Raw genomic sequence first — 23,123 nt, forward strand, 5'->3', positions numbered from 1 at the left:
CTTTCTTGCATCATATGCCTCTACTAATGCTAATATTAGGTAGGTGGTCATAATGTTTTGGCTCATCGGTGTAAGCGTGGATATGTTACAGATTTCTATATTTAAATCTCCCTTCAGGCCTGGAGTTTGGATTTAGAACATCACTAGATCACGGAAGAGAAATTAACCATACCACATGCCCATGATCTAGTGATTTTCTAAACCCCAAGATCCAAGCCTGAAGACAGATTCCAATACATACCCAAGTTTATTTAGTTACTCAGACTGTCTTGATCAAATTGTATCAATTTATCCTTTCACACTAAGAAACTAATATTTATTTCAATAAATATTTAGAAACTAATAAATATTTCACTTCACATGGTGAAGTGAAATATTTAAATAGTTTATTGACAATTAATCTTTTATTAAATATTATTTAAGTTACAAAAATTTAACCTTAATATAGCCAATGCTTCATATTCAAAATAACTTCAATTTTATGGATTGATGCAAGAGGTGTAAAGAATTATAACTAGAAATTTACTCTCATACACCTACATGAAGGTAGGCATTTGCATGGCAGACTTTTCATTCAATAAATCCAATTGAAATACTATAAAGTTGCTAGTTTTCAATTCACCACATTTTTGCATTAAACCAAGCAGAACTTCAGGTGAGTTTTATAAAGGTCAGATTAATATCATTACAAAACTTAAGCTTACAGAATAATATATTTCAAAAAAAAAAAAAAAAAGGGTCAGGTTTTCACCTGCAGCTTCTCATAGGAGTGGCCTGGATATTGGAAAAGCATACCCAAAGGAACCTCGTGAGGTACAGAAATGATGAATGAAACAACACCGATACAACAACAGAAACAAAACGGTACAGACGGACTTTATTCAAAAATGACAACATAGTACTGGCTGCCACGATACAGATGCATCACTGCCAAAGATAGAACAAAGGAAAGAGGTGGTCCTCAGTAGGAGATATGGCCACCCCTAATGTCGATGCAGGCTTTGCACCACCTGTCCATACTTAGAAAAATGTTGTTGATAAGTTCTTGCAGTAACATTGTCCATTCCTCTGTCAGCACCATATTCACCTGGTGAACATTTTCTGGTGGGTGTGGACATGCCATTAGGTGTCTCCCCAGAGTGTCCCATATGTGTTTGATGGGATTTAGATCAGTGGAACGGGTAGGCCAATCCATACGAACAATGTCCTCACTTTCCAAAAGCATATCACAACAGCTGCAGTGTGATGGGGTGTGGTGTTATCTATAAACACGAACTCAGGGCCAATGGCACCTCGGAACAGACACACATGGGGAAGGATTACCTCAGTACAGTAGCGTGCACCGGTTACAGTACCGCCTTCCAGTGTCTGGAGTTGTGTACGTCCATCCAGGATAACGCCTCCCAAGACAAGAACACCCCGACTGCCATATCGATCCCTTTCAGTGATGTTTGCGGGGTGATACCGTGTGCCAATCTCTCACCAGATTATCCGATGTCTAGAATCGCTGCTGAGACAATCTACTCTCATCAGTAAACAGTACCTTACCCCACTGCGCTGCTGTCCAGTCCTTGTGTTTGATGCACCACTGTGAACGGTGTCTCCGATGGGCAGGTGTAAATGTGATCCCTTCCTTAAAGATTTACTTTAATGGAAGTAAATCTGTAAGGAAAAATAAACAGAATGCTGGATGGTGTAAAAGTAAGGAAGACTAAGAGGTATTTAATTACCTGCACTCCTATAATTAGCAAAGGAAGGAAGAAGATAGCAAATTAAATACTAAATAGGAAAGAACATGATTTATATAGAAAAAAATCAAAGAAATGAACTAGTAAATATTGTGTCTCATCTCATTGGGGATGACCAGAGAGCATCATTGATTACTGGATGCAGAATTAATTTTTTTTTAATTTTTAAACTGCACACCACTATTATCCCATTATGTATTATATACGTACAAATGTATTTGTGGACTAATTTGTATTTCACGAAGGCTGAGAAACCCAAAATAACTAGCAGGGGAAACCTATACTCCCCTCTGCCTGAGATCAGCTAACTACAACCCAGATTAAAGGGGCCCTTCAGAATTTCCACTCCTCTTTGACAGGAATCCAGACTTCTCAAAATGAGTGACAATATAACTTGTCACAGAGAGCACTCAAACCATAAAAAAACAGAAACAACAAATTTCCAATACTTTGGAAATTTGTTGTTTCTGTTACTGGCTGCTACCAACTGTTTGTTGTTGTGTACTCAGGACTGTAACAGCCATTTAAAGGATGTGTATTGAGTTTTCCATTCTGGAAAGTAATTTTAATAAATTATGAAAGAGTAAAACTTGATAAGTGAAAATAGGTTTCATTCATTGGGGTCTTTAACGAATGGACAAATGCTCAGAAAACATTTATGAACAGATGCATTTGCAACATTACATACTACACTATGCAAAAGAATGCACTACTAAAGTAGGAGACCATTATGTAAAATTCCCTGCTCCTGCTAATCTCAGACACAACCTGGAAAATATAGCTGCATTGGTGTCAGGAATGTAAATGATGAACAGAAGACTGAAAGCAAGTTGTGGTCTGATGAGTCCCAATTTAATATTAATTATGGAAGGACATAATGTGGTTGTTTTCCATTAAGATTATTACTATATTTAATACCATTCTTATACCATGTGAAATTAATAATATAGTTTATTAAGCTATTTGCCTAAATTATTATACATTAAGGTGATGTTTCAGGTATCTTACTGATACCCATCATCAGACCACACTGCTGACAGACTCCTCTTGCCAATGCTCCCAAAAACTTGATGTGCATTTCACACTTTTGGCACAGTGGATGATTACATCGTCATCTTGGTAGTACCAGTGCCCATAGGCATAAACACGTAACATCATTGTGTGTTCCCTGGTATACACATCAGGTTTCTGAGAGCAGCTGCAAGAGGAGTCTGTCAGCAGCATGGTCTGATGATGGTATCAGTAAGATACCCGAAACAACACCTTAATATATATTACTTTAGGTGAATAGCTTAAAACTACAGGCAGTTCTCGCTTTACGAGTTTTCCCCCCCAAGTATCAACAAAATCGAAAATATGAATATTAATTGCAAAAAAATGAATGTTAAACATTCATAAATACTGTATTCCAAACCATGGGCGTAGCTATACAATACAGTGTACCCTGCTTTACGATATTAATGAGTTCCAGAGAGACCATCGCAACGTGAACCCAATAACACACAGTTTTTTGGTAATTTGTTTCAAGATCTCGGAAGTTGAAATTTTCGCCGTATAACTAAGATATTTATCTCTCTAAAATGTCATTTTTAAGGTCACGAGCGTGACCATAAGGACATATAAAAAGGTAGTGAGCGTGGTTTGTAAATTGTATTAGTTACCAATTCAAATGCACTACACTTTCATCGTTATCATATGTTCTGTTATAAGAATCAATTTTAAACGCCTTTGTGATATTTTTCTAAAGCACATTTCTGGAGATCATGACCATAAAACAATAAAAACAATTTGCACTTTCCGGTTTATTGGGCTTTTCTGTTACTGCAAGCAATTATAAACGGGTAGTAAACTATCTTCTTGCATTTGCGAAAATACCGATAGCTGGAATTGTGTGGTTTTTTTATGTTATTATGGTGAAGTGTGGTTCCCCTTTACTGAAATCTTCAATCGTATAAAAAACATAAATAAATTTTGTATCTTTTCTTCATCCTTTTTTTTTTTAAAGCTTCGTAAACTTGTTACTCCACGCGAACCGTGTTAGTTGCAATTTGTGTGTGCCGTTAAAAAAATGCTTATTCATGCAATCATGAAATTTATAATTAAAAGAGAAGATCATCTTGGAAACAAACACCTCTTGAAGCATTTCTGAAGAAGACAACTCCTTGTGCAACAAACCAACAAGTGTCGAGCCAATAATGAGTGATCAACAAGTGTGCATTTAGTTGATAATGATGAAGAATAAACAAACATTCTTTAACATTTGTTAGTCGTAAATAATAATTTCTCTATCATTATAATTTGCTTAATTTTACAGGCTACATCTTCATTTCTTTCAATAAATCAATCGTTTAAACAAACTAATTAGCTAACTAATTTCATTTTTGAGAACATAACCCCTATTTTTAACCTTATGTCTATGGGAAATAAAATTCCCGCTTTACGAGTTTGCTTTATGAGCGTGCTAGGAACGAATTAACTCGTAAAGTTGAGAACTACTTGTATATTATTAATTTCATGTGTTTTAAGAGTGGTATTAAATATAGTAATAGTCATAATTTACTTTTCAGCATCAATGGAAGGGTATACATAACGAAGAAACCATATGAGGTACTAAAACCATCCCGTTATGTGCTGACCTAACCATCCTATTAGGCCGCTTGAGGAAGAGGGGGGGGGGGTTATGGTGTTGGGTCTTTTTGTGACATTTTTGCAAAATACAGGCATACCTCGGTTAACGTTACCTCTGATAACGAAGCTTCGATATAACGAAGTCGGCAATTTCAAGCCCCATTTAACATAAAAAAAATATTCCAGTTTAATAAACTGAAATCTAAACAAACTCAAAAAATTAAGGAAACCTTTGGGGCGTCTCGTGGTTGGTTCGAGAAATTTAAAAAATGGGCCAGGATTCATAGTGTAAAATTAAGAGGAGAAGTTTCCAGAAAAACTAAAGGAAATAATTGAACATGAAAAATTTCCAAATTTGGTGTTCAATGTTGACGAAAGCGGTTTGTTCTGGAAACTGCTACCAACAAAAAGTTTCATTTCTATTGAAGAAAAATCAGCTGCTGGGTTCAAAGCAGCCAAAGACCGTTTAACGTTACTCTTTGGATCAAATGCCTCTGGCGATTATAAATTAAAATTGTTATTAGTTTACCATTCAGAAAATCCGAGGGCGTTAAAAGGTAACATAAAAATGAATTTACCTGTAATATGGAAAGCAAATAGAAAAGCGTGGGTTACCAAGGAGTTATTTACTGATTGGTTTGTTAACCACTTTTGTCCTGAAGTAAAACGGTATTGTCAAAAAAACAACTTTGAAGAAAAAGCTCTTTTGTTGTTAGACAATGCTCCGGGACATCCTACTGATCTTAACACGTTGGACACATGCATTCCTGTCAAAGTTGTGTTTCTTCCAGCAAACACAACTTTCCTGATTCCACCGTTGGATCAGGGAGTAATAGCATCATTTAAAGCTTATTATCTGCGTCGAGCATTAAGCAGTTTAACTGAACTAGAGGATAAAGAGGAAATGACATTTAAAACTTTTTGGAAAAACTATACCATTAAAAACGCAATTGAAAACATTGATAGTTCTTGGAAAGAAGTCACTAAGAAATGCTTACATGGAGTTTGGCGCAAAATATGGCCAGAAGTTGTACTAGAAGAAGAAAATAACATCCAAGAAATTAGAAATGAAGTTATCCAGATGGCTCAATCAATAGGTTTCGAAAATGTCGATGAAGAGGATGTTAGAAATTTATTGAATGCAGAAGATGATGGTTTTTCAGTGGAAGATTTAGAAAACCTTGTTAGCAACGAAGACAAAGATAATGAAGACGAAGTTAAAGAAGTTCCTGCTGAAAAAGTGTTAACAACCAAAGATTTAAAAAGGTGCTTAAATGACATTGAAAACGTTTTAAATTTTTTTTAGTGAAAATGATCCTAATTTAGGAAGAAGTGTTTTTTTAAGCGATCAGTGTTAAATGCAATAACTCCGTATAGGCAATTGTTAAATGAAAGAGAAAAAGAGCATAAACAATCAACTTTAGACTCATATTTTAAAATGTGATTTCACTTTGTATGTAAGTTGACTGCTTATTTAATAAAACATTTTTTTGTTCGAAAAAAAAAAACTTTTCATTTTCTTTACGTAGGAACGTATCCCTATTCTGGCCATAGTATTTTTACCTCTGAAAACGAAGTTTCGCTTAACGAAGTAATTTCGTGGAACGCATCCTATTCGTTATTCGAGGTATGCCTGTATATTCTTCTTTACTTGATCCTACTGGAGGGCACCATGAATGGTATAAGATATCTAAACATTGTTTTGAATTAGGAACACACAATGATATTACATGTTTATACCTACGGACAGTGGTCCTACCAAGATGACAATGTAACCATCCACTGCACCAAATGTGTGAAAGAGTGGTTTGAGTAACACAAGAAAGACTTGAGCATCTGCCCTGGTCAGTCTAATCCCTGAATCTCAATTCCACTGAGCATCTTTTGGATGAACTGGAAAGTAATGTCTGTCAGTTTAATCTCTGCCCATATCATCCCACATCCTCAGAGATTTGCTACACAAATGAGTCCTCATGTCACATTTGAATATTTTGCTAACTCTGCTTTAATGCAAGGAACATCAAAAGGCATCAGCACTGCACTATGCAAAAAAAAATAAACTAATAGAAGAGGAGACTGTTATGGAAGGTCTCCCACCCACTGTAGCATGAGACCTCCCATAAAAGCGTTCTGTAAAAACTTCATACTATATTGTGATTATATCGGAGCAGTGATTCAGGCCAACGGCAGTGCAACATTCTAGGCACCTCCGTATGTTTGTTGTTGTTTGTTTGTTATTTGGTTTTTAGGAGCATTAGCAACTAAGGCCATATTGCTCCAGGGATATGCGGTGGTCATTCCCTGACCTTTCCGCATCCTCCGTATTTGGTGGTCATGGGCTCGAACCCCGCGCCTCCATAGCCAGGTGGGCAGGAGCAGCACACGCTTCTCGATTAGACCGGGGTTCGAGCCCCATATCCCCAGAGCAATATGGCTTTAGTTGCTAATGCTCCTAAAAACCAAATAACAAACAAACAGCAACATTCTATTAGCTCATGGTACTAATAACATGGCCTTTCATAAAGATTGTGAGAGTAATTCGTGCCAGAACTAGATTTTAAGTGTAGTTTAGAGTTCATAGGTATACACCATTATACATAATGCTTTTATACTGCACTATATTTTTTTCCTTAGAATGCCACTATGGAACGATCAATCTCCAAATATAAATGCAAGTGTAGTTATTAAACACAATATAGTAGGCATACAGCATAGTCAGATATAAAAATAGAAATAGTATATTTTCAATATTATATTATGACAAATTACTTAATTATAATGTCATAAAAAGAGAAAAAAATCCATATGATGACATGAAATTGCAAACATCTCCATGACTATTACAGCAATAATCAATAAAACTTGATATCATATAATAAATAATTTTAATTCAAATGAAAAATATGGCAACATAAAAATTTTTAATGTTAAGTATATCCAATAACACACGCTTACAACAGTTCTTTTATAACTAGCAAAAATCTTAAATTTCTAACATGAAACTACCTTACCATATTTTATGTAATTAAATCAGATATTATATAATTAATAATATATAATACAGGTGATACAGAAGCCTATGATAGATATAAGCTGGCCTGTAACCAAGTCACAAGAAATCTTTGGCAAAGGATGCAAAGAAAAAGAGCAAAGAGTTCTTTACTTATGTAAATTTTAGAAGGCAGGGGATGAAATCATATTGGTCCACGTGATATCGATGCTTCAACTGTTGATGATCCTGCTCAGGTAGCTAACAAATTAAATGAATATTTTGCATCTACATTCACACATGGGAAGTTATTCAGGGAGGGGAATGTCAGAAGTGTATTAAAAACTCTGGCAGTAAGCTAGATAATCTTGTAATAACTGAGAGAGAAAAAAAAAAAAAAATGGAGGAGAAATAGTTGAAGATAAACATAAGAAAGGCACCTGGGATGGATGGAATCTATCCAGTTATATTAAAGGAGGCAGCAAAGGAAGTAAGCGAACCCTTAGCCATAATTATGAGAGCTTCCTTGAACTCAGGGGAGGTACCTATGAACTGGAGATGTGCAAATGTGACCCCAATCCACAAAGGAGGATCAAAGGGGGACACAGACCTGTTAGTTTAACTTCTGTTCCAGGGAAATTAATGGAGGCACTGGAAAAAGAAGCACTGCAGGATCATCTAGACAAGACTTACACTGACAGTGGTAGAGAGCAAAAAGGACCTGGGAGTAATTGTGCAGGCAGATATGAAGTTTTCTGAGCAGAGCAGACGGTCTGCAAGATTAGCTCATGGTGTCTTGTGAATAATATACGGGAATTTTTCTAGCAGGGATAAGGAGATGATTATCCCCATGTATAAGGCAATGGTCAGGCACACCTTGAGTACTGTATACAGGTCTGGAGGCCTCATTTTAAGAAGGATGTAGAGCTGTTGGAACAAGTACAGAGAGGGGCAACAAGATTAGTGAATGGAACAAAGGGTTGTTCTTCTGAAGAAAGGCTTAAGTTTTGCAAATTGCAGTGTCTGGAGACTAGGCACCTGCGAGGTGATCCAATTGAGGCGTATAAAGCCTTGAATGGTTTGAGCATGCTCAATGCTGATGGGATTCTTCCTCTTGCTCAGAATAATCGCCTGAGGGGGAATAAATTCAAATTGAGGAAGGACAGTTGTAGGATGGATGTGTGGAAGTTTGCCTTAACCTTCCCATTTCACCCATCTATTCACTCCAAATGTTTGTCTAGTTCTGCCTTGAACTTATCAAAGTTATTGACTTCAACTACAACAGATGTAAATTTGTTCCCACTATCAACCCACTCACTGGTTAAAAGCCATTTTCCACACATCTATTCTACAACTGCTTTTCCTCAATTTGAATTTATGTCCCCTCAGGTGAGTAATCTGGGCAAGAGGAAAAATCCCATCAGCACCGAGCTTGCTCAAACCATGCAAGGCCTTATAAACCTCAATTAGATCACCTCACTGGTGCATAGCTTCCAGAAGCTGTAATTTGCAGAACTTAAGCCTACCTTGGTAACAGCAACCCTTTGTTCTGCTCACCAATCTCGTTGCCCTTTTCTGCACTCGTTTCAGCAGCTCTACATCTTTCCCAAAATGAGGCCTCCAGACCTGTACACAGTACTCACAAGGTGTGGCCTGACCATTGCCTTTACAATGGGACAATCATCTCCTTATCCCTGTTAGCAAAATTCCTGTATATTATTGACAAGACACCATGAACTACTCTTGCAGTCTATCTGCACTGCTCAGAAAACTTCATATCTGACTGCACAATTACCCCAGGTCTCTTTCATTCTCCACTACCCTGAGTACCACCCAGTTGATACATTACTCTGGAGTTACTGCTACCAATACCCATAAGCAGTACTTTACATTTGTCAGCGTTAAGCTTCAGTTGCCACCTCTCAGGCCATCTGCTCAACTTTTCCAGATCCTGTTGCAGTAGCATACATTAGTGTTGTTAACAACCTTCATATAATCTGCAAACTTAGACATTAACACTGATATAGCTTCATCAATATCATCGATAAATACAATGGGCCCAACACCGAACCTTGGGGGATTCCACTAATAACACAAGTCCACGAAGAGCAGTGTCCATTGATTACCACTGTCTGTCTTCTTCCACTCAACCATCCTTTTATCCATTGTAGCCCTTAATGCCATACTGCTCCAATTTGTACAGTAGTCTTCCATGTGCCACCTTATCAAAAGCTTTCATACATATTAATATATTTTAAACAACCAATGCTGTTTAAGAGATATACAGTAAACCCCCGCTATTCGCGGTCGCTGATTTAATATAAAATGAAACCTAAAAAAAAAAAAAAAAAAATGTGAATTTTAAAGCACCGTGAACATTTCCGCCATAAAAAAAAAAAAAAAAAAAAAAAAAAAAACACATGGGCATGGCTAAAATCTTCTTTCCCAGTCCAAACAACGCTCAGTGGGTGGGGGGAGGGGGTGACAAAATCGCAAGCGTGGATGTTTCTCGCTAATCATTGTTCAGTATGTGTTATGTGCTTGTCGTGGAAGGTTTCGTCGTTTGCTTTTAATTTATATGCTTATAAATTGAATAAATTTATCAATTTATAAATTGATATGCTTACAAAAGTGATAAATCTACCGTTTTGCAGTGTAAAACAGACTTTTTCTAGTGTGTTAATGGAAGAAAGTGACTTTATTGTGGACAAGTTCTTTCTAACCCGTACAAAAATATGGCTACGAATAACAAGGGAAATGTGAAAAGATCAAAGAAGGTGATGACTAGCGAATAAAATTGAGTTATTAGATAAAATTTCTAATGGTGAAAGTGTCTCCCCACTTTCTGTTATTGAGAAAATCTATTATAAAATCAATGAGTCAACGGTACGATCAATCAAGAAATCAGAAGAAAAATCTGCCGTAGTGTCCGTGAAAATGCGCTAATTTCTTCAAAAATTTGCTCTGTAACTCGTGATGTTAAATTAGAAAAAATGGAAAAGTTTAAATCTGTGGATAGAAGACCGAACTCAAAATAAAGTTCCGTTAAGTTCACTCATTATTCATGAAAAAGCAAAACTCCTTTATCAACACAGACCCCGAACATACCTAATATGTACTGTCTATGTACATAGTCATATTATGAAGGTACATATATAGACAAAATTTTAGACTAGTTTTTCTTATATATTTCATACTTTGGAACGGAATCCCTTTATTACTGTGGGAGCCATAACTCAGTATTCGCGGCATTTCTCAGGAACGTAACCCTCGCGAATAGCGGGGGTTTACTGTATTAGAAAAAGAACTCATAAGGAAGCAATGTACACGAGAAACCACACGAATATAGCTGAGTGGTCAGTGTTGTAGAATTATCTGTGTGTGCGCGCGTGTGTGTTTGAATCCACCTGATACCACAACATATGGTAATACCGTATTCTTAAATATTCTTAGTAGTCTCATAACACTCCTCTACCATATGTAGCTGTCCAGTGTACACACACAGATAATTTTATGTATTTATAATGATAACGTAAAATAAGCATTTTTCAGAAATAAATCAGAATTATGATAGAAATACAGTGGATTCTGGTTATTTGGGACACTGTTTAATTGGGGCAGCTGTTTATTTGGGACAAATCTTAAAGAACAGAACCAAATTGAGAAAAATAGCCAGGGTTTTCTTTGATCAAAAATGGGACAACATGCCGTTTAATCGAGGCAGGAGATCGCAGCACTCGAGATTACCCTATGATTGTTCCCGACCTTAACCATGTGGTGTGGTCAGATTTCTGAAGGTCGCAACCGTAAAACAATTAGCAGTTTCCGGTTTTTGGCTTTTCTGTTAGTGCAATTTATTATAAACGGATAGTAAACTCAACTCGATCTTAATGAATTTGCAATAATTCCAACAGCTGGAATTGTGGGTTTTTACGTTATTATGGTGAAATGTGTTTCCCCTTCAATGAAATCTTTAATCATATAAAAAAACAAAATTTTCAGAATCTTCTTAACTCGTTACTTCTTATCTAACTTGCAAATGGGCAGTGTTAATTGCAATTTGTGCATGCCGTGTTCTTTGTTATTGATCACTTATCTTTTTTACTGTTTTAAATGTTAATCTCCTCCCCCAAATGTCAGTGAACAGAAATATCAACTAGTTAGCATGTACATATTACAGTACGTATTAATTAAGCTATGCACGTAAGTGTAAATGTACTTTTATTTTGCTAACCTTTGGAAAACATTCTTCCGGTTTTGACGTATCATTTAATTTTTTAATTGATAAGGTAATAAAGTGTAAATTTGTGCTTAATATATCTTTACTTTTATAGCCTGTTGATAATATTCCTCCTAGTTTCGCTTATTAGAATTGCTGTTTAATAGAATTAAAATTAAATTTACAAACGCGATCACAATGACTTACTGCATATCGTATAGTGAATGATACTTTACTACACTGAGTCCATCATAACGTGATTTGATCATAGAATCAATTGTTACGATTGATACTGTATTTTTAACTATTGACATGACACCGCATAATTGGGGGCACCTGCTTAATCGGGCCAAAATGCACTAGTCCTGATGTGTCCCAAATAACCAGAATTCACTGTATAAATAGTTAAAGAGAAGGTCCACATAGTAAAAATAGCCAATCAAAAATTTACAATGGAACATTAAGGGTTACTCTTATGCTATGCATGAAGAATTTCTATCACTCACTGATAAAAACAGAATAAATACTCAATTATAGTAATTAAAATCCCAACTTACAATAAAATAAAGAAAATGAATTGCAATTAAGATATACCATAAAAATTTAACCAGATATGCACTAATAAAAGCATAAACCACATTTGCAGTTCCTGATATTACACATCTTTATCAACCTAAGAAAAGCTACTGACAAAGCTTCCTAATATAATAAAGCCAAATAAAACATGAAAGGTCACGTGATAGTAGTAGAAGTAGCATGTGATGCAAGAAAGCAAGTGTATGAGCTTATGCAGCATCGGCCAACAAAAAAAAAAAAAAAACACACCATTCCCTCCAAATGCCTGTCCAGTTCCTCCTTAAATTTATTTAACCTATCAACTTCCACAACGACAGATGAAGTTTGTTCCAGCAATTAACCACCCGCTGGCTAAAGGCAAATTTCCACACATCTATCCTACATCTGTCTTTTCTTAATTTGAATTTATGCCCTGTTAGGTTCGTAATCTGAACAAGTGGAAGGATCCCATCAGAATTCAGCGTGCTCAACCCATTCAAGGCCTTATACACCTCAATCAGATCACCGTGCAGGTGCCTAGTCTCCAGCCACTGCAATTTGCAGAACTTAAGCCCCTCTCTTGGTAAGAGGATCCCTTCATTCCCCTCATCAATCTTGTTGCCCTTCTCTGTACACGCTCAAGCAAATCTACATTCTTCCTAAAATGAGGCCTCCAGACCTGTACGCAGTACTCAAGGCCTGGCTTGACCATTGCCTTATACAGAGGGACAATCACCTTTTCCCTGCTAGCAAAATTCCTATATATCATTGACAAAACCCTATGACCTGCCCTGGCAGCCTGTCTGCATTGCTCAGAAAACTTCATATCTGACTGCACAATTACTCCCAGGTCTTTTTCATTTTCTACCACCTTAAATGTAGTACCACACAGTTGGTACGTTTCTCTGGGGGTTACTTCTACCCATATGCAGTACTTTGCGCTTGTCAAGGTTAAACTTCAGTTGCCACTTCTTAGCCCATCTACCCAAATTATCTGGATCCTGTTGCAGTAGCACAGTACAACCTTTGTATCATCTGCAAACTTCGACACTAAGCCTAATATCACATACAGGCGAGCAGAAACACAGAAAAGCAATGTCATGATATGCACACATGGATATCCTACACTCATGACCATGAGGCTTTCTGCTGTTGTTTATCATTCCACAATTAATGATTCTAATCCCACTGCAGGAATTTTTGAAGCCAAATGGCAGCACTGGCGGTCATTGGAACCGTAAACAATCTGGTATTGCAACAATCAATTTGATGACCCACTTGGCAATGGAAGTTAATTTTTGTCAAGTCTAAAAAATGTTTTATTATGCAGTGTTATTTCTTAAGCTATTTCTTGTTTGTGCCTTACCAACATGGTAGGCTTCACAATCTAGACATATTTTGTAACTCAACTCGTGTTATCATAAATTCATAGCCATGATTATTTTAATATCTTCATTTACCTAAGACAACATAGCAAATCATAGGCATTCAGGGATTGGAATGAAGTACATTGGAACACACACACACACTTATAAAATAAGAGTTTATTAATGAGCATTTCCTTTTGTAAAATTTTCCATTTCAACTCCTGTACATATTTTAAAGTTTATGTTTGATACAAAAGAAAAGGAATTTCATACCAACTGTAGTCCATACTTAATACGTTTCTTCCTATTTTCTTCATCTACTGAGAATTCTGCCAAAAATGTCCTAATTTTTTCTAAAAGTAAAAATATAAAACAAAAAATAAGATATAACCTGTTTGCTGAAGTACCTCACAAATATTATGAACTTCAGAACAGGCATTTTGCACTGAAAGAAGGCTTAATACCAGGGACAGTATAAAATTAAAAATACATAACGTTAAGAGGAAGAGACAAAGAAATCCTTTGTTATCCTTAATGATAGACAACTCTTTTCCAATCAAAAACTACCAAAGTATGTACATAAAATGAACAAAAACATTATCATTAAATTACTTAGAATATCCTTTATTTCTTAAATATTACGCAGCACTTAAAAGCAGGGATAAAAACAATAAGATTTGTGTTAATATTTTGTATGTTTACTGGGTTTTTTTCTTGTTTAATTAGAAAATTATGCTCACATATGATTCTAATGTTGCACTGTAATGAGCCTCATCCTAAGGTGATTGTGTGGAAATCTGTCGTCGTTGTGGGAGTTAATAGCTTAAATAAATTAAAGGAGGAACTGGACAAACTTTTAGAGGGAATAGTTGTGTGAATTTTTTTTTTTTTTTTTTTTTGTCTGTTGCTACATAAGCTCATATGCTTGCTTTCTTGCATCACATGCCTCTATTACTATTACCTCAAAAGATCACAATGTATTTAGTCAAACAAGCTGACTGCAACTTTGATGATTTCTTCCTATAAAATAGAGTTGCTTTCTCAGGGTAGTTCTAAGCCTTCTGTTGTTTGGCATTAGAAATATGCCAACTGGACTACTTATATGATTTATTTTTCATTTTGTTTTGTCACACCACTGTTTCAGTTCTACATACCATCTGCTCTGATCATGTCACTGGAATTATTCTCACAGGAATGAAATTTTTCATTCAACATTGTTTAAACTTTCACCAATTACTGAACCAAATTTCAAAAAATTCCGGAAGAATGAAGCTAACTCTTGTCCAAGTGGTAGGCAAACGTTCTGGCCCTTTCCTAAATGTATCTTTTTGCAACTTATCTTTCACTTTTGCACCTTGGAGATTTAGATGCAACTGAATCTAGATCTCCAAGCAACACACTAGCAACCTGTTCAGATTCAACAAAGTTGGAATCAGGTGCAATGATTTTCAGTTATTAATAATCTAATGACATTTGAGGAATTTTAGTAGTTTTTTTTTTTTTTTTTTGGTTAAATGCTGCTATGAATTTTATTCCACCTTAGTTTTTCTTGTGCTGATTATGCAGCACAAGAAAAAGGGATTTGGTTTTTAAAGGACTGTGACCTTCTATCCCTAGATCTGCTATCTTCTGTCTCTAGAAGGTAACAGTAAAGGGCAATTCTTTTGTAGTCCAACAAGAAGTTGTAATTCTGGATGACTCAACTGTCAGAGAAGCAGGGAATATACTATGTAATAAAGACAGGTGGAACAGGTTACGGGCCATGTTAATAACATCCTGAAACAATTATCAATTAAGAGAATAAAAGGAGATATAATTATACATGTAAGCACTAACAATATGAAAAAGTCATGAGTTAGATATGTTTTTAGCCTTGTCAATAAATTCTAGTATGAAGAGATTGTGTAATGCTTGTATGATAATTTTTCACAGCATGGTTTGCACAGAAAAGACTGCCTTTCTAAAGCTAGGATACATCTGAATAGAAGACGTAAGAATATTTTCTGATGTGGTCATGGCAAAGTTAGGCGTTTTCGAAAACTGTTAGCTTGGGTGAGCTACGGTAATAGCTAAAAGCAGAGGAGCACTGCTTTGAATTGTTCTATTGGAACATATATACTGACTTGTAAAGCTGGGGTTTTTATAATACTAAAAATAACTACAAATGGCTGTAAGGCATTGTGACTGTGGTGAAGGAATGGGGAATTACTGAGCAGCTACATGGAGTCCCAAAAATTAACATCAAATGGAAAATTCCAAGAGAACTTGTTTTCTCGCTGTAATCAACTGTGTGGGATATGTTAGAGTTACAATTAACATAAAAATGGCTCAGATTCATTGTTTGCACGCTAATGCTAGTTAATAAATTTAATGCAAGTACTGGTTAAGCTAACAAATGTGGACATAATTCAGGAGAGACACATGACAGAAGTAAAGCACTGATAAGACTTAATTTCCAAACACACATGAGGGTGAGCTAAAAACTGTCCCTTACTATATAACTTTCAAAAGAATAGAGATAAATCAAAAATAAAAATGTACTTATAGACAATTTTTTTTTCATTTTATGTATAAATTTTCCACTTAATTTTGTCCCACCTGACTTGATACATCTTATTTAGTGTTTAACAAGTTTCTATATGTCATTTGTGTAAAATTCTTTCAAGTGGGAGGCTAACCCTCTCTTCATAACTGTAACAGCGAAGGTAAAGAAAGCCAACACGAGAATAACGAGAAACATCGGATAACTTACACGGAAAATTAGTTTCCCAATACGGCACTCTAGCACTACTCGCTCGGTAAACAGACAGTAGGTGTTATCGGTCTGGAGCAGAAGTCGAGAACGATATACTGATTGACAGGTAGGCATGGCAAATGATGTGCTGATTGGTGCGTGAACACAACACACGATAACACATCGGTTTAGTATCAACTTTAGTAGCACTCAGAAGCACTAATGGTAACTTGCCCTAATTACACTTTCCATAATGGTGAAAAAAGGTCGTTACCTCCACTTAAATCCCATGGGAGCTTGAACCCCTCCCAAAGTGGAGGGGGTAACCTAACCTTTATTCTTTAGAATCACAATCGTATTTAGAAATACATTCATAAAAAAATAAATTTTTTATGACTATTTTTATTTTCTTGTTCAATAATATGCCCTAATGGTGAAAAAAGGTCAGGTTATCACCCCTTGAATCCCATAAGGGCTTGAACCCCTCCCGAAATGGAGGGGGTAACCTAACCTTTTTTCTTTAGAATCATGGGTGACTAGCGCATAAATTGTTTATTAACAAAATATTAATTTTTTATTACTGTACTTTTATTTTTAAAGACACTCGTGCGGATACACATGTATCATAATGTCAATCAACACCTCAATAGCTATTCACTATATATATATAAAGAATCTTTCTTTTCCTATTATTTCCTAACCTACCATTTAAGGTCAGGCTACGAAATATAACGAAAAACAATGAAACCTTTTGCTTTTTTCATAACCAAACCTAAATCAACAATATAATAAAAACTCATGAACTCCAAAAATCTGCTTTTAATAATGAGAAAAAAATGAAGAACAAAAAAATGAATGGAACGAAACTTATTAATTTAGTTTTCGCAAAACTATTATGCACCGTTCTTTACTCATAAATACACATTATAATGCCGACCAATGACTACACAATAACTTGTTGCCCGTCACACCCACCACCAATCATTTCATTGTTTGCCACGCCTACCCGTCAATCAATATATCCTTCTCGATTTCAGCTCCAGACCGATAACACCTGCAGTCTGTTTACCGAGCGAGCAGCGCTAGAGTGTGGTGTCGGGAAACTAAGGATAACTGCGTAAGTTATCCGACGTTTCTCGTTGTTCTCGTGTTGGCTTTCTTTACCTTAGCCACTCTAACTTCTTTATCAGTCTTATCTATTACCAAAGGGATGTTCTTTGAATCTGAACTGCAGGAGCTTCTGTATTGTCATGTTGAAGCAACACTAATGTATTTTGCTGCAAGCCACACATCGAGTGAGGGACATCCATATGAGAGGAGACCATGAATATATTAGTTCTTGATGGGGATGGGGGCAGAATGAATTATGATGAAATATTCACAGTGAGATGGGAAACAAAAACCGATTACCGAAGAAAAAAAGTTTACATTTGGATCAGCACATGGCCTACCAGTGGATGATATGAGGAATAAAGGTTGTATAGACCTTTCCTTACCACTTTTTTTTGACCAATGCAGCTTCCTTGCACCTTTTGCATTTAGCAATTACTAGGAAACTATGTATTGCTGATGCTGTGATTAGGATAATGCGAACGATGACAGATGCATACTATTTTCAACCTATCTGCAAAGGATTGGAAGAAACCACTCTCCAGGGATGAAAAATTTTGTTCCTGCTGTATTAACATTGGCCAATGATGCAAAAAAAAAAAAAAAAAAAAACAAAAAAGAAAATCCACGAACCTCCTATTTCACTTATTCATTCCCTCAAATAATCTATCAACTTCCACAGTGGCAGATGGAAGTTTGTTCTAACAATCAACCACCCATTGGCTAAGGCAAACTTCCGCACATCTATTCCACAACCATCCTTCCTCAATTTGAATTCGCGCCCCCTTCATGTGTGTGGTCTGAGCAAGAGGAAGAATCCCATCAGCATCAAGCTTGCTCAATCCATTCAAAGACTTGAACACCTCAATCAGATCACCCCAGAGGTGCCCAGTCTCCAGACAGCAATTTGCAGAAATGAAACCTTTCTTGTTAAGAGCACCCCTTTGATCTGCTCATTGCAGCAGCCCACATCCTTCCTAAAATGGGACCTCCAGACCTGCATGCAGTACTCAAGGTGTGGCCAGACCATTGCCTTATACACTGGGAGAATCACCTCCTTATCCATACTAGCACACTCCTGTATATCATTGGCAAAACCCCATGAGCTGTCCTAGCAGCCTGTCTGCAATGCTCAGAGAACTTCTGACTACACAGTTATCCCCACGTCTTTTTCATTTTTCACTACCTTGAGTGTACTATCACACAGTTGCATTTATCAATGTTAAACTTCAATTGTTATTTCTCAGCCCATTGACTTTTCTAGATCCTGTTGCAGTAGCATACTGTCATTACCCACCCTGCCAATCTTTGCATCGTCTGCAAACTTGGACGTTACGCATGATATGATTCATCAATATCATTGATAAATATAGAAAATAACAAATGGTCCCAACACCGAACCCTGGGGAATTCCACTAATTATATTAGTCTACGAAGAGCAATGTCCACTGATTGCCACTCTGTCTTCTCCCACTCATTCATTCCTTTATCCATAGCAGCAACTTCCCTGGAGAATTTTCTAGCCTCCTCTAGTGTGAATGCAAAATACTCATTATTTGTTAGCAATCTGAGCAGGATCATCAACAGTCGAACCATCAATATACATAGACAGGTCAAAATTGGCTTGAGGTAATTTGGCTCGTCACACCTTCCATTGAACTTTATATGAATGGGCTTAGCTACACTACATACAATTTTACCATTTCTTCTATGCATTTATTCAAACAAACCATTTCCATTACACTACAAATATTGAAAATTATCTGCTCTTAATCATTTTAAAATGGGGATGGGTTCATCGTTCCTATTTAAATTCTTATGAAGACAAGCTATTTGCAACACGAGTCATACTGGCTCGAATAACTGTAGGTATGATAAAGAATGACACCTTTCAACCAATAATTTATGCTCCTATTAACCTGTAACAGGATATGTTAGTGGTTTTGAGATATCACAATCAGTTAACTGGGGTAAAAAGTTAACATGTTTATAACATCAAAAACTGGCAAGAAATAACTCAAAATCGTTCAATTTTTGATGCCACCATTATAGAGCACCTATGATGCCATTATTTAAAAGCATCACTGGGGAATGAGAAATATGTACTGTTTATAGTGTAAATGCAATATTATTGAAATATCAAATAAAGGAAAGGTGACAATTATTAAGCACACTGCAACAAAGAAGAGAGAAGGCCAAAATGATAATTTTTTTTCTTGAGATCACAGAGAAAAAAAAAAAAAAAAATCATTCAGAAGTAACTGTGCAATACTGTAAAAAAAATCCCAAAATTCAAAAATTTGGCACCATGATTTTCGAAAAATTTTCCTGGGGGAGGACCCCCCTCCCTTTACAGAAGGTTATATTTTACAAAAAACTACTGTGTGTGTATAAGGTCGACATCCCGATTATATATATATTAATCTTGAAATAGTAGCAAAAGAAGTGGAACAGTAAGGAAGTACTGTGCATGGGCAAAAGATTAATTTCTATACCCTATCACTTACTAATCTGTTTCTGTCCCAGTGTCTTGGCAGGTTGGTAAAGAAACCAGTTTTCACCATTTAGTTCTATCCTCCAACCCAATTACCTCCACTCTTCAATACCTCTAGCCACCATCTTGGTCTTTTACTCTCAACTTCCATTTCTAGCATTCTCTATGGCAGTCTACCATTCTCTTTACATACCCAATTCCATTCTATTACATTACTCCTTTATATTCGATTCACTTTACAATTTACCCAACCATCTTAGTCTGTTTCTATGAATGTTTGCTTGTAATCTTTCTTCTCCCACTTTCCCTGTAATGGGCACATTTCTTATTTTATCTCTCTTAGTCATTCCATAAATTCCTCTCAGGAATTTCATCCACTCCTCACATTTTGTTGGTATCCTTCTCCTACATTACCCATGATTCTGATACATGTGTGACAGTAATCACCTAATACGATTTATAATACCATCTCACACTTCTCAGGTATTTCCCTTCGTCCAAACTTGATCTTTGACAGAGTTATAAAATATTCTTTCCTGCTCTGCTCTTCTCCCTTTTTATCACACTTCCTAAATATCTGAAACACTATCTTATTTCCCTCAATAAAGATGTTAATCCTCTCTTCTCTTTCCTTCCTTGTCAATCCCATTACATTATTAAAAACTAAGGCGCATTTAGGGCTAGAGCCTCAAGCTGCGAACAAATTTAGACTATGTATATAAAGTGCTTAGCATCATAATACACAGCCATTTCTGTATAAACAGAAAATTTTTAAGGTGGCATCGTTTTAGGTTATATCTCATATTGTGAATACCTTCACAACGAGTTGCCATGATATTGCACTACTTCGAATAAGTAACGCTTCACCTAAGGAGAAGACTAGTGTTACTTATTCTCAGATAGGTACCACCACCCAGACAGCACTGTTTCAGGGCTATTTGGCCCTTCGTCAGTGAGTGGGTAGGTACCCAAGTGATGCAATGATGGCAAAAACAGTTATGAAGTATAACTCCACAATATGAGAGATGCCTGATGGTGTATGATGTATTTAGACTAAGGCACATTTAGGGCTAGAGCCTCAAGCTGCGAACAAATTTAGACTATGTATATAAAGTGCTTAGCATCATAATACACAGCCATTTCTGTATAAACAGAAAATTTTTAAGGTGGCATCGTTTTAGGTTATATCTCATATTGTGAATACCTTCACAACGAGTTGCCATGATATTGCACTACTTCGAATAAGTAACGCTTCACCTAAGGAGAAGACTAGTGTTACTTATTCTCAGATAGGTACCACCACCCAGACAGCACTGTTTCAGGGCTATTTGGCCCTTCGTCAGTGAGTGGGTAGGTACCCAAGTGATGCAATGATGGCAAAAACAGTTATGAAGTATAACTCCACAATATGAGAGATGCCTGATGGTGTATGATGTATTTAGACTAAGGCGCATTTAGGGCTAGAGCCTCAAGCTGCGAACAAATTTAGACTATGTATATAAAGTGCTTAGCATCATAATACACAGCCATTTCTGTATAAACAGAAAATTTTTAAGGTGGCATCGATAAGGAGGTGATTATTCCCTTGTATAAGGCAATGGTTAGGCCACATCTTGAGTACTGTATACAGGTCTGGAGGCCTCATTTCAAGAAGGATGTAGAGCTGCTGGAACGGGTACAGAGAAGGGCAACAAGATTAGTAAATGGAACAAAGGGTTGCTCTTACGAAGAAAGGCTTAAGTTTTGCAAATTACAGAGTCTGGAGACTAGGCACCGGCGAGGTGATCTGATAGAGGTGTATAAGGCCTTGAATGGTTTGAGCATGCTCAATGCCAATGGGATTCTTCATCTTTCTCAGAATAATCACCTCAGAGGGCATAAATTCAAATTGAGGAAGGACGGATGTCGGATAGATGTGCGGAAATTTGCCTTTGGCCAGCGGGTGGTTGGTTGGTGGAACCGACTTCCATCACTTGTTGTTGAAGTTGATAGCCTAAACAAATTTAAAGCTCAACTGGACAGGTATTTCGAACGAACGGAGGGGTGAAATGGGAGAGGGTTTTTTTTTTTTTTTTGGGCTGATGCTGAATAAGCTTGCTTTCTTGCATCGTATGCCTCTACTAATGCTAATGCTAATCGTTTTAGGTTATATCTCATATTGTGAATACCTTCACAACGAGTTGCCATGATATTGCACTACTTCGAATAAGTAACGCTTCACCTAAGGAGAAGACTAGTGTTACTTATTCTCAGATAGGTACCACCACCCATTCTCAGATAGGTACCACCTATCTGAGAATAAGTAACACTAGTCTTCTCCTTAGGTGAAGCGTTACTTATTCGAAGTAGTGCAATATCATGGCAACTCGTTGTGAAGGTATTCACAATATGAGATATAACCTAAAACGATGCCACCTTAAAAATTTTCTGTTTATACAGAAATGGCTGTGTATTATGATGCTAAGCACTTTATATACATAGTCTAAATTTGTTCGCAGCTTGAGGCTCTAGCCCTAAATGCGCCTTAGTCTAAATACATCATACACCATCAGGCATCTCTCATATTGTGGAGTTATACTTCATAACTGTTTTTGCCATCATTGCATCACTTGGGTACCTACCCACTCACTGACGAAGGGCCAAATAGCCCTGAAACAGTGCTGTCTGGGTGGTGGTACCTATCTGAGAATAAGTAACACTAGTCTTCTCCTTAGGTGAAGCGTTACTTATTCGAAGTAGTGCAATATCATGGCAACTCGTTGTGAAGGTATTCACAATATGAGATATAACCTAAAACGATGCCACCTTAAAAATTTTCTGTTTATACAGAAATGGCTGTGTATTATGATGCTAAGCACTTTATATACATAGTCATTATTAAAAACTTTAGATTGTATTTCTTTGCTTCCCCTCCCGCACTTTTTCTCTTCCATTATTAATTTCAAACCCGCCTTGTGTTGCAACCATTGTTTTCACTTTTTGTTTTCTCTGTATATACTTTTAGCAGCTATCTATTCCTCTGTACAGACTTAATACTATCAATGCCTTCCCTAATCTGTTTCCCCTTACACTGCTCTTACCTTTTCTCCCTCCACACTATTGCATGCCTTTTCTATATCCAAAAAACCATGCACATATCCCTTCCACACTCAATGTTTATCCATCATTCATTTTGCAACAAAATTATATCAATGGTTGATCTACTTCTGAAGCCCCTCTGCAATTCTATCATTTCACGTTCAACCCCCGCCCCCTTTTTGCACTCTCCTCTCCAATATT

At 36.5% G+C, this 23,123-nt stretch overlaps 1 protein-coding gene across 2 annotated transcripts in view; it reads right to left on the bottom strand.

Annotated features, from left to right (window-relative positions):
• Mcm7 (minichromosome maintenance 7) overlaps nucleotides 1–23,123 on the bottom strand; it is a 92,997-nt gene that overhangs the window by 62,402 nt on the left and 7,472 nt on the right. For both annotated transcript variants that reach the window (XM_090385978.1, XM_090385988.1), the window contains exon 2: nucleotides 13,780–13,859. In XM_090385978.1, the coding sequence (XP_090242104.1) occupies nucleotides 13,780–13,859 (80 nt within the window). The remainder of the gene's footprint in view (nucleotides 1–13,779; nucleotides 13,860–23,123) is intronic.

The sequence above is a fragment of the Mastigoproctus giganteus genome, chromosome 1, assembly GCF_048544385.1.
Source record: "Mastigoproctus giganteus isolate SK-2022 chromosome 1, ASM4854438v1, whole genome shotgun sequence".
NCBI classification, from domain to species: domain Eukaryota; kingdom Metazoa; phylum Arthropoda; class Arachnida; order Uropygi; family Thelyphonidae; genus Mastigoproctus; species Mastigoproctus giganteus.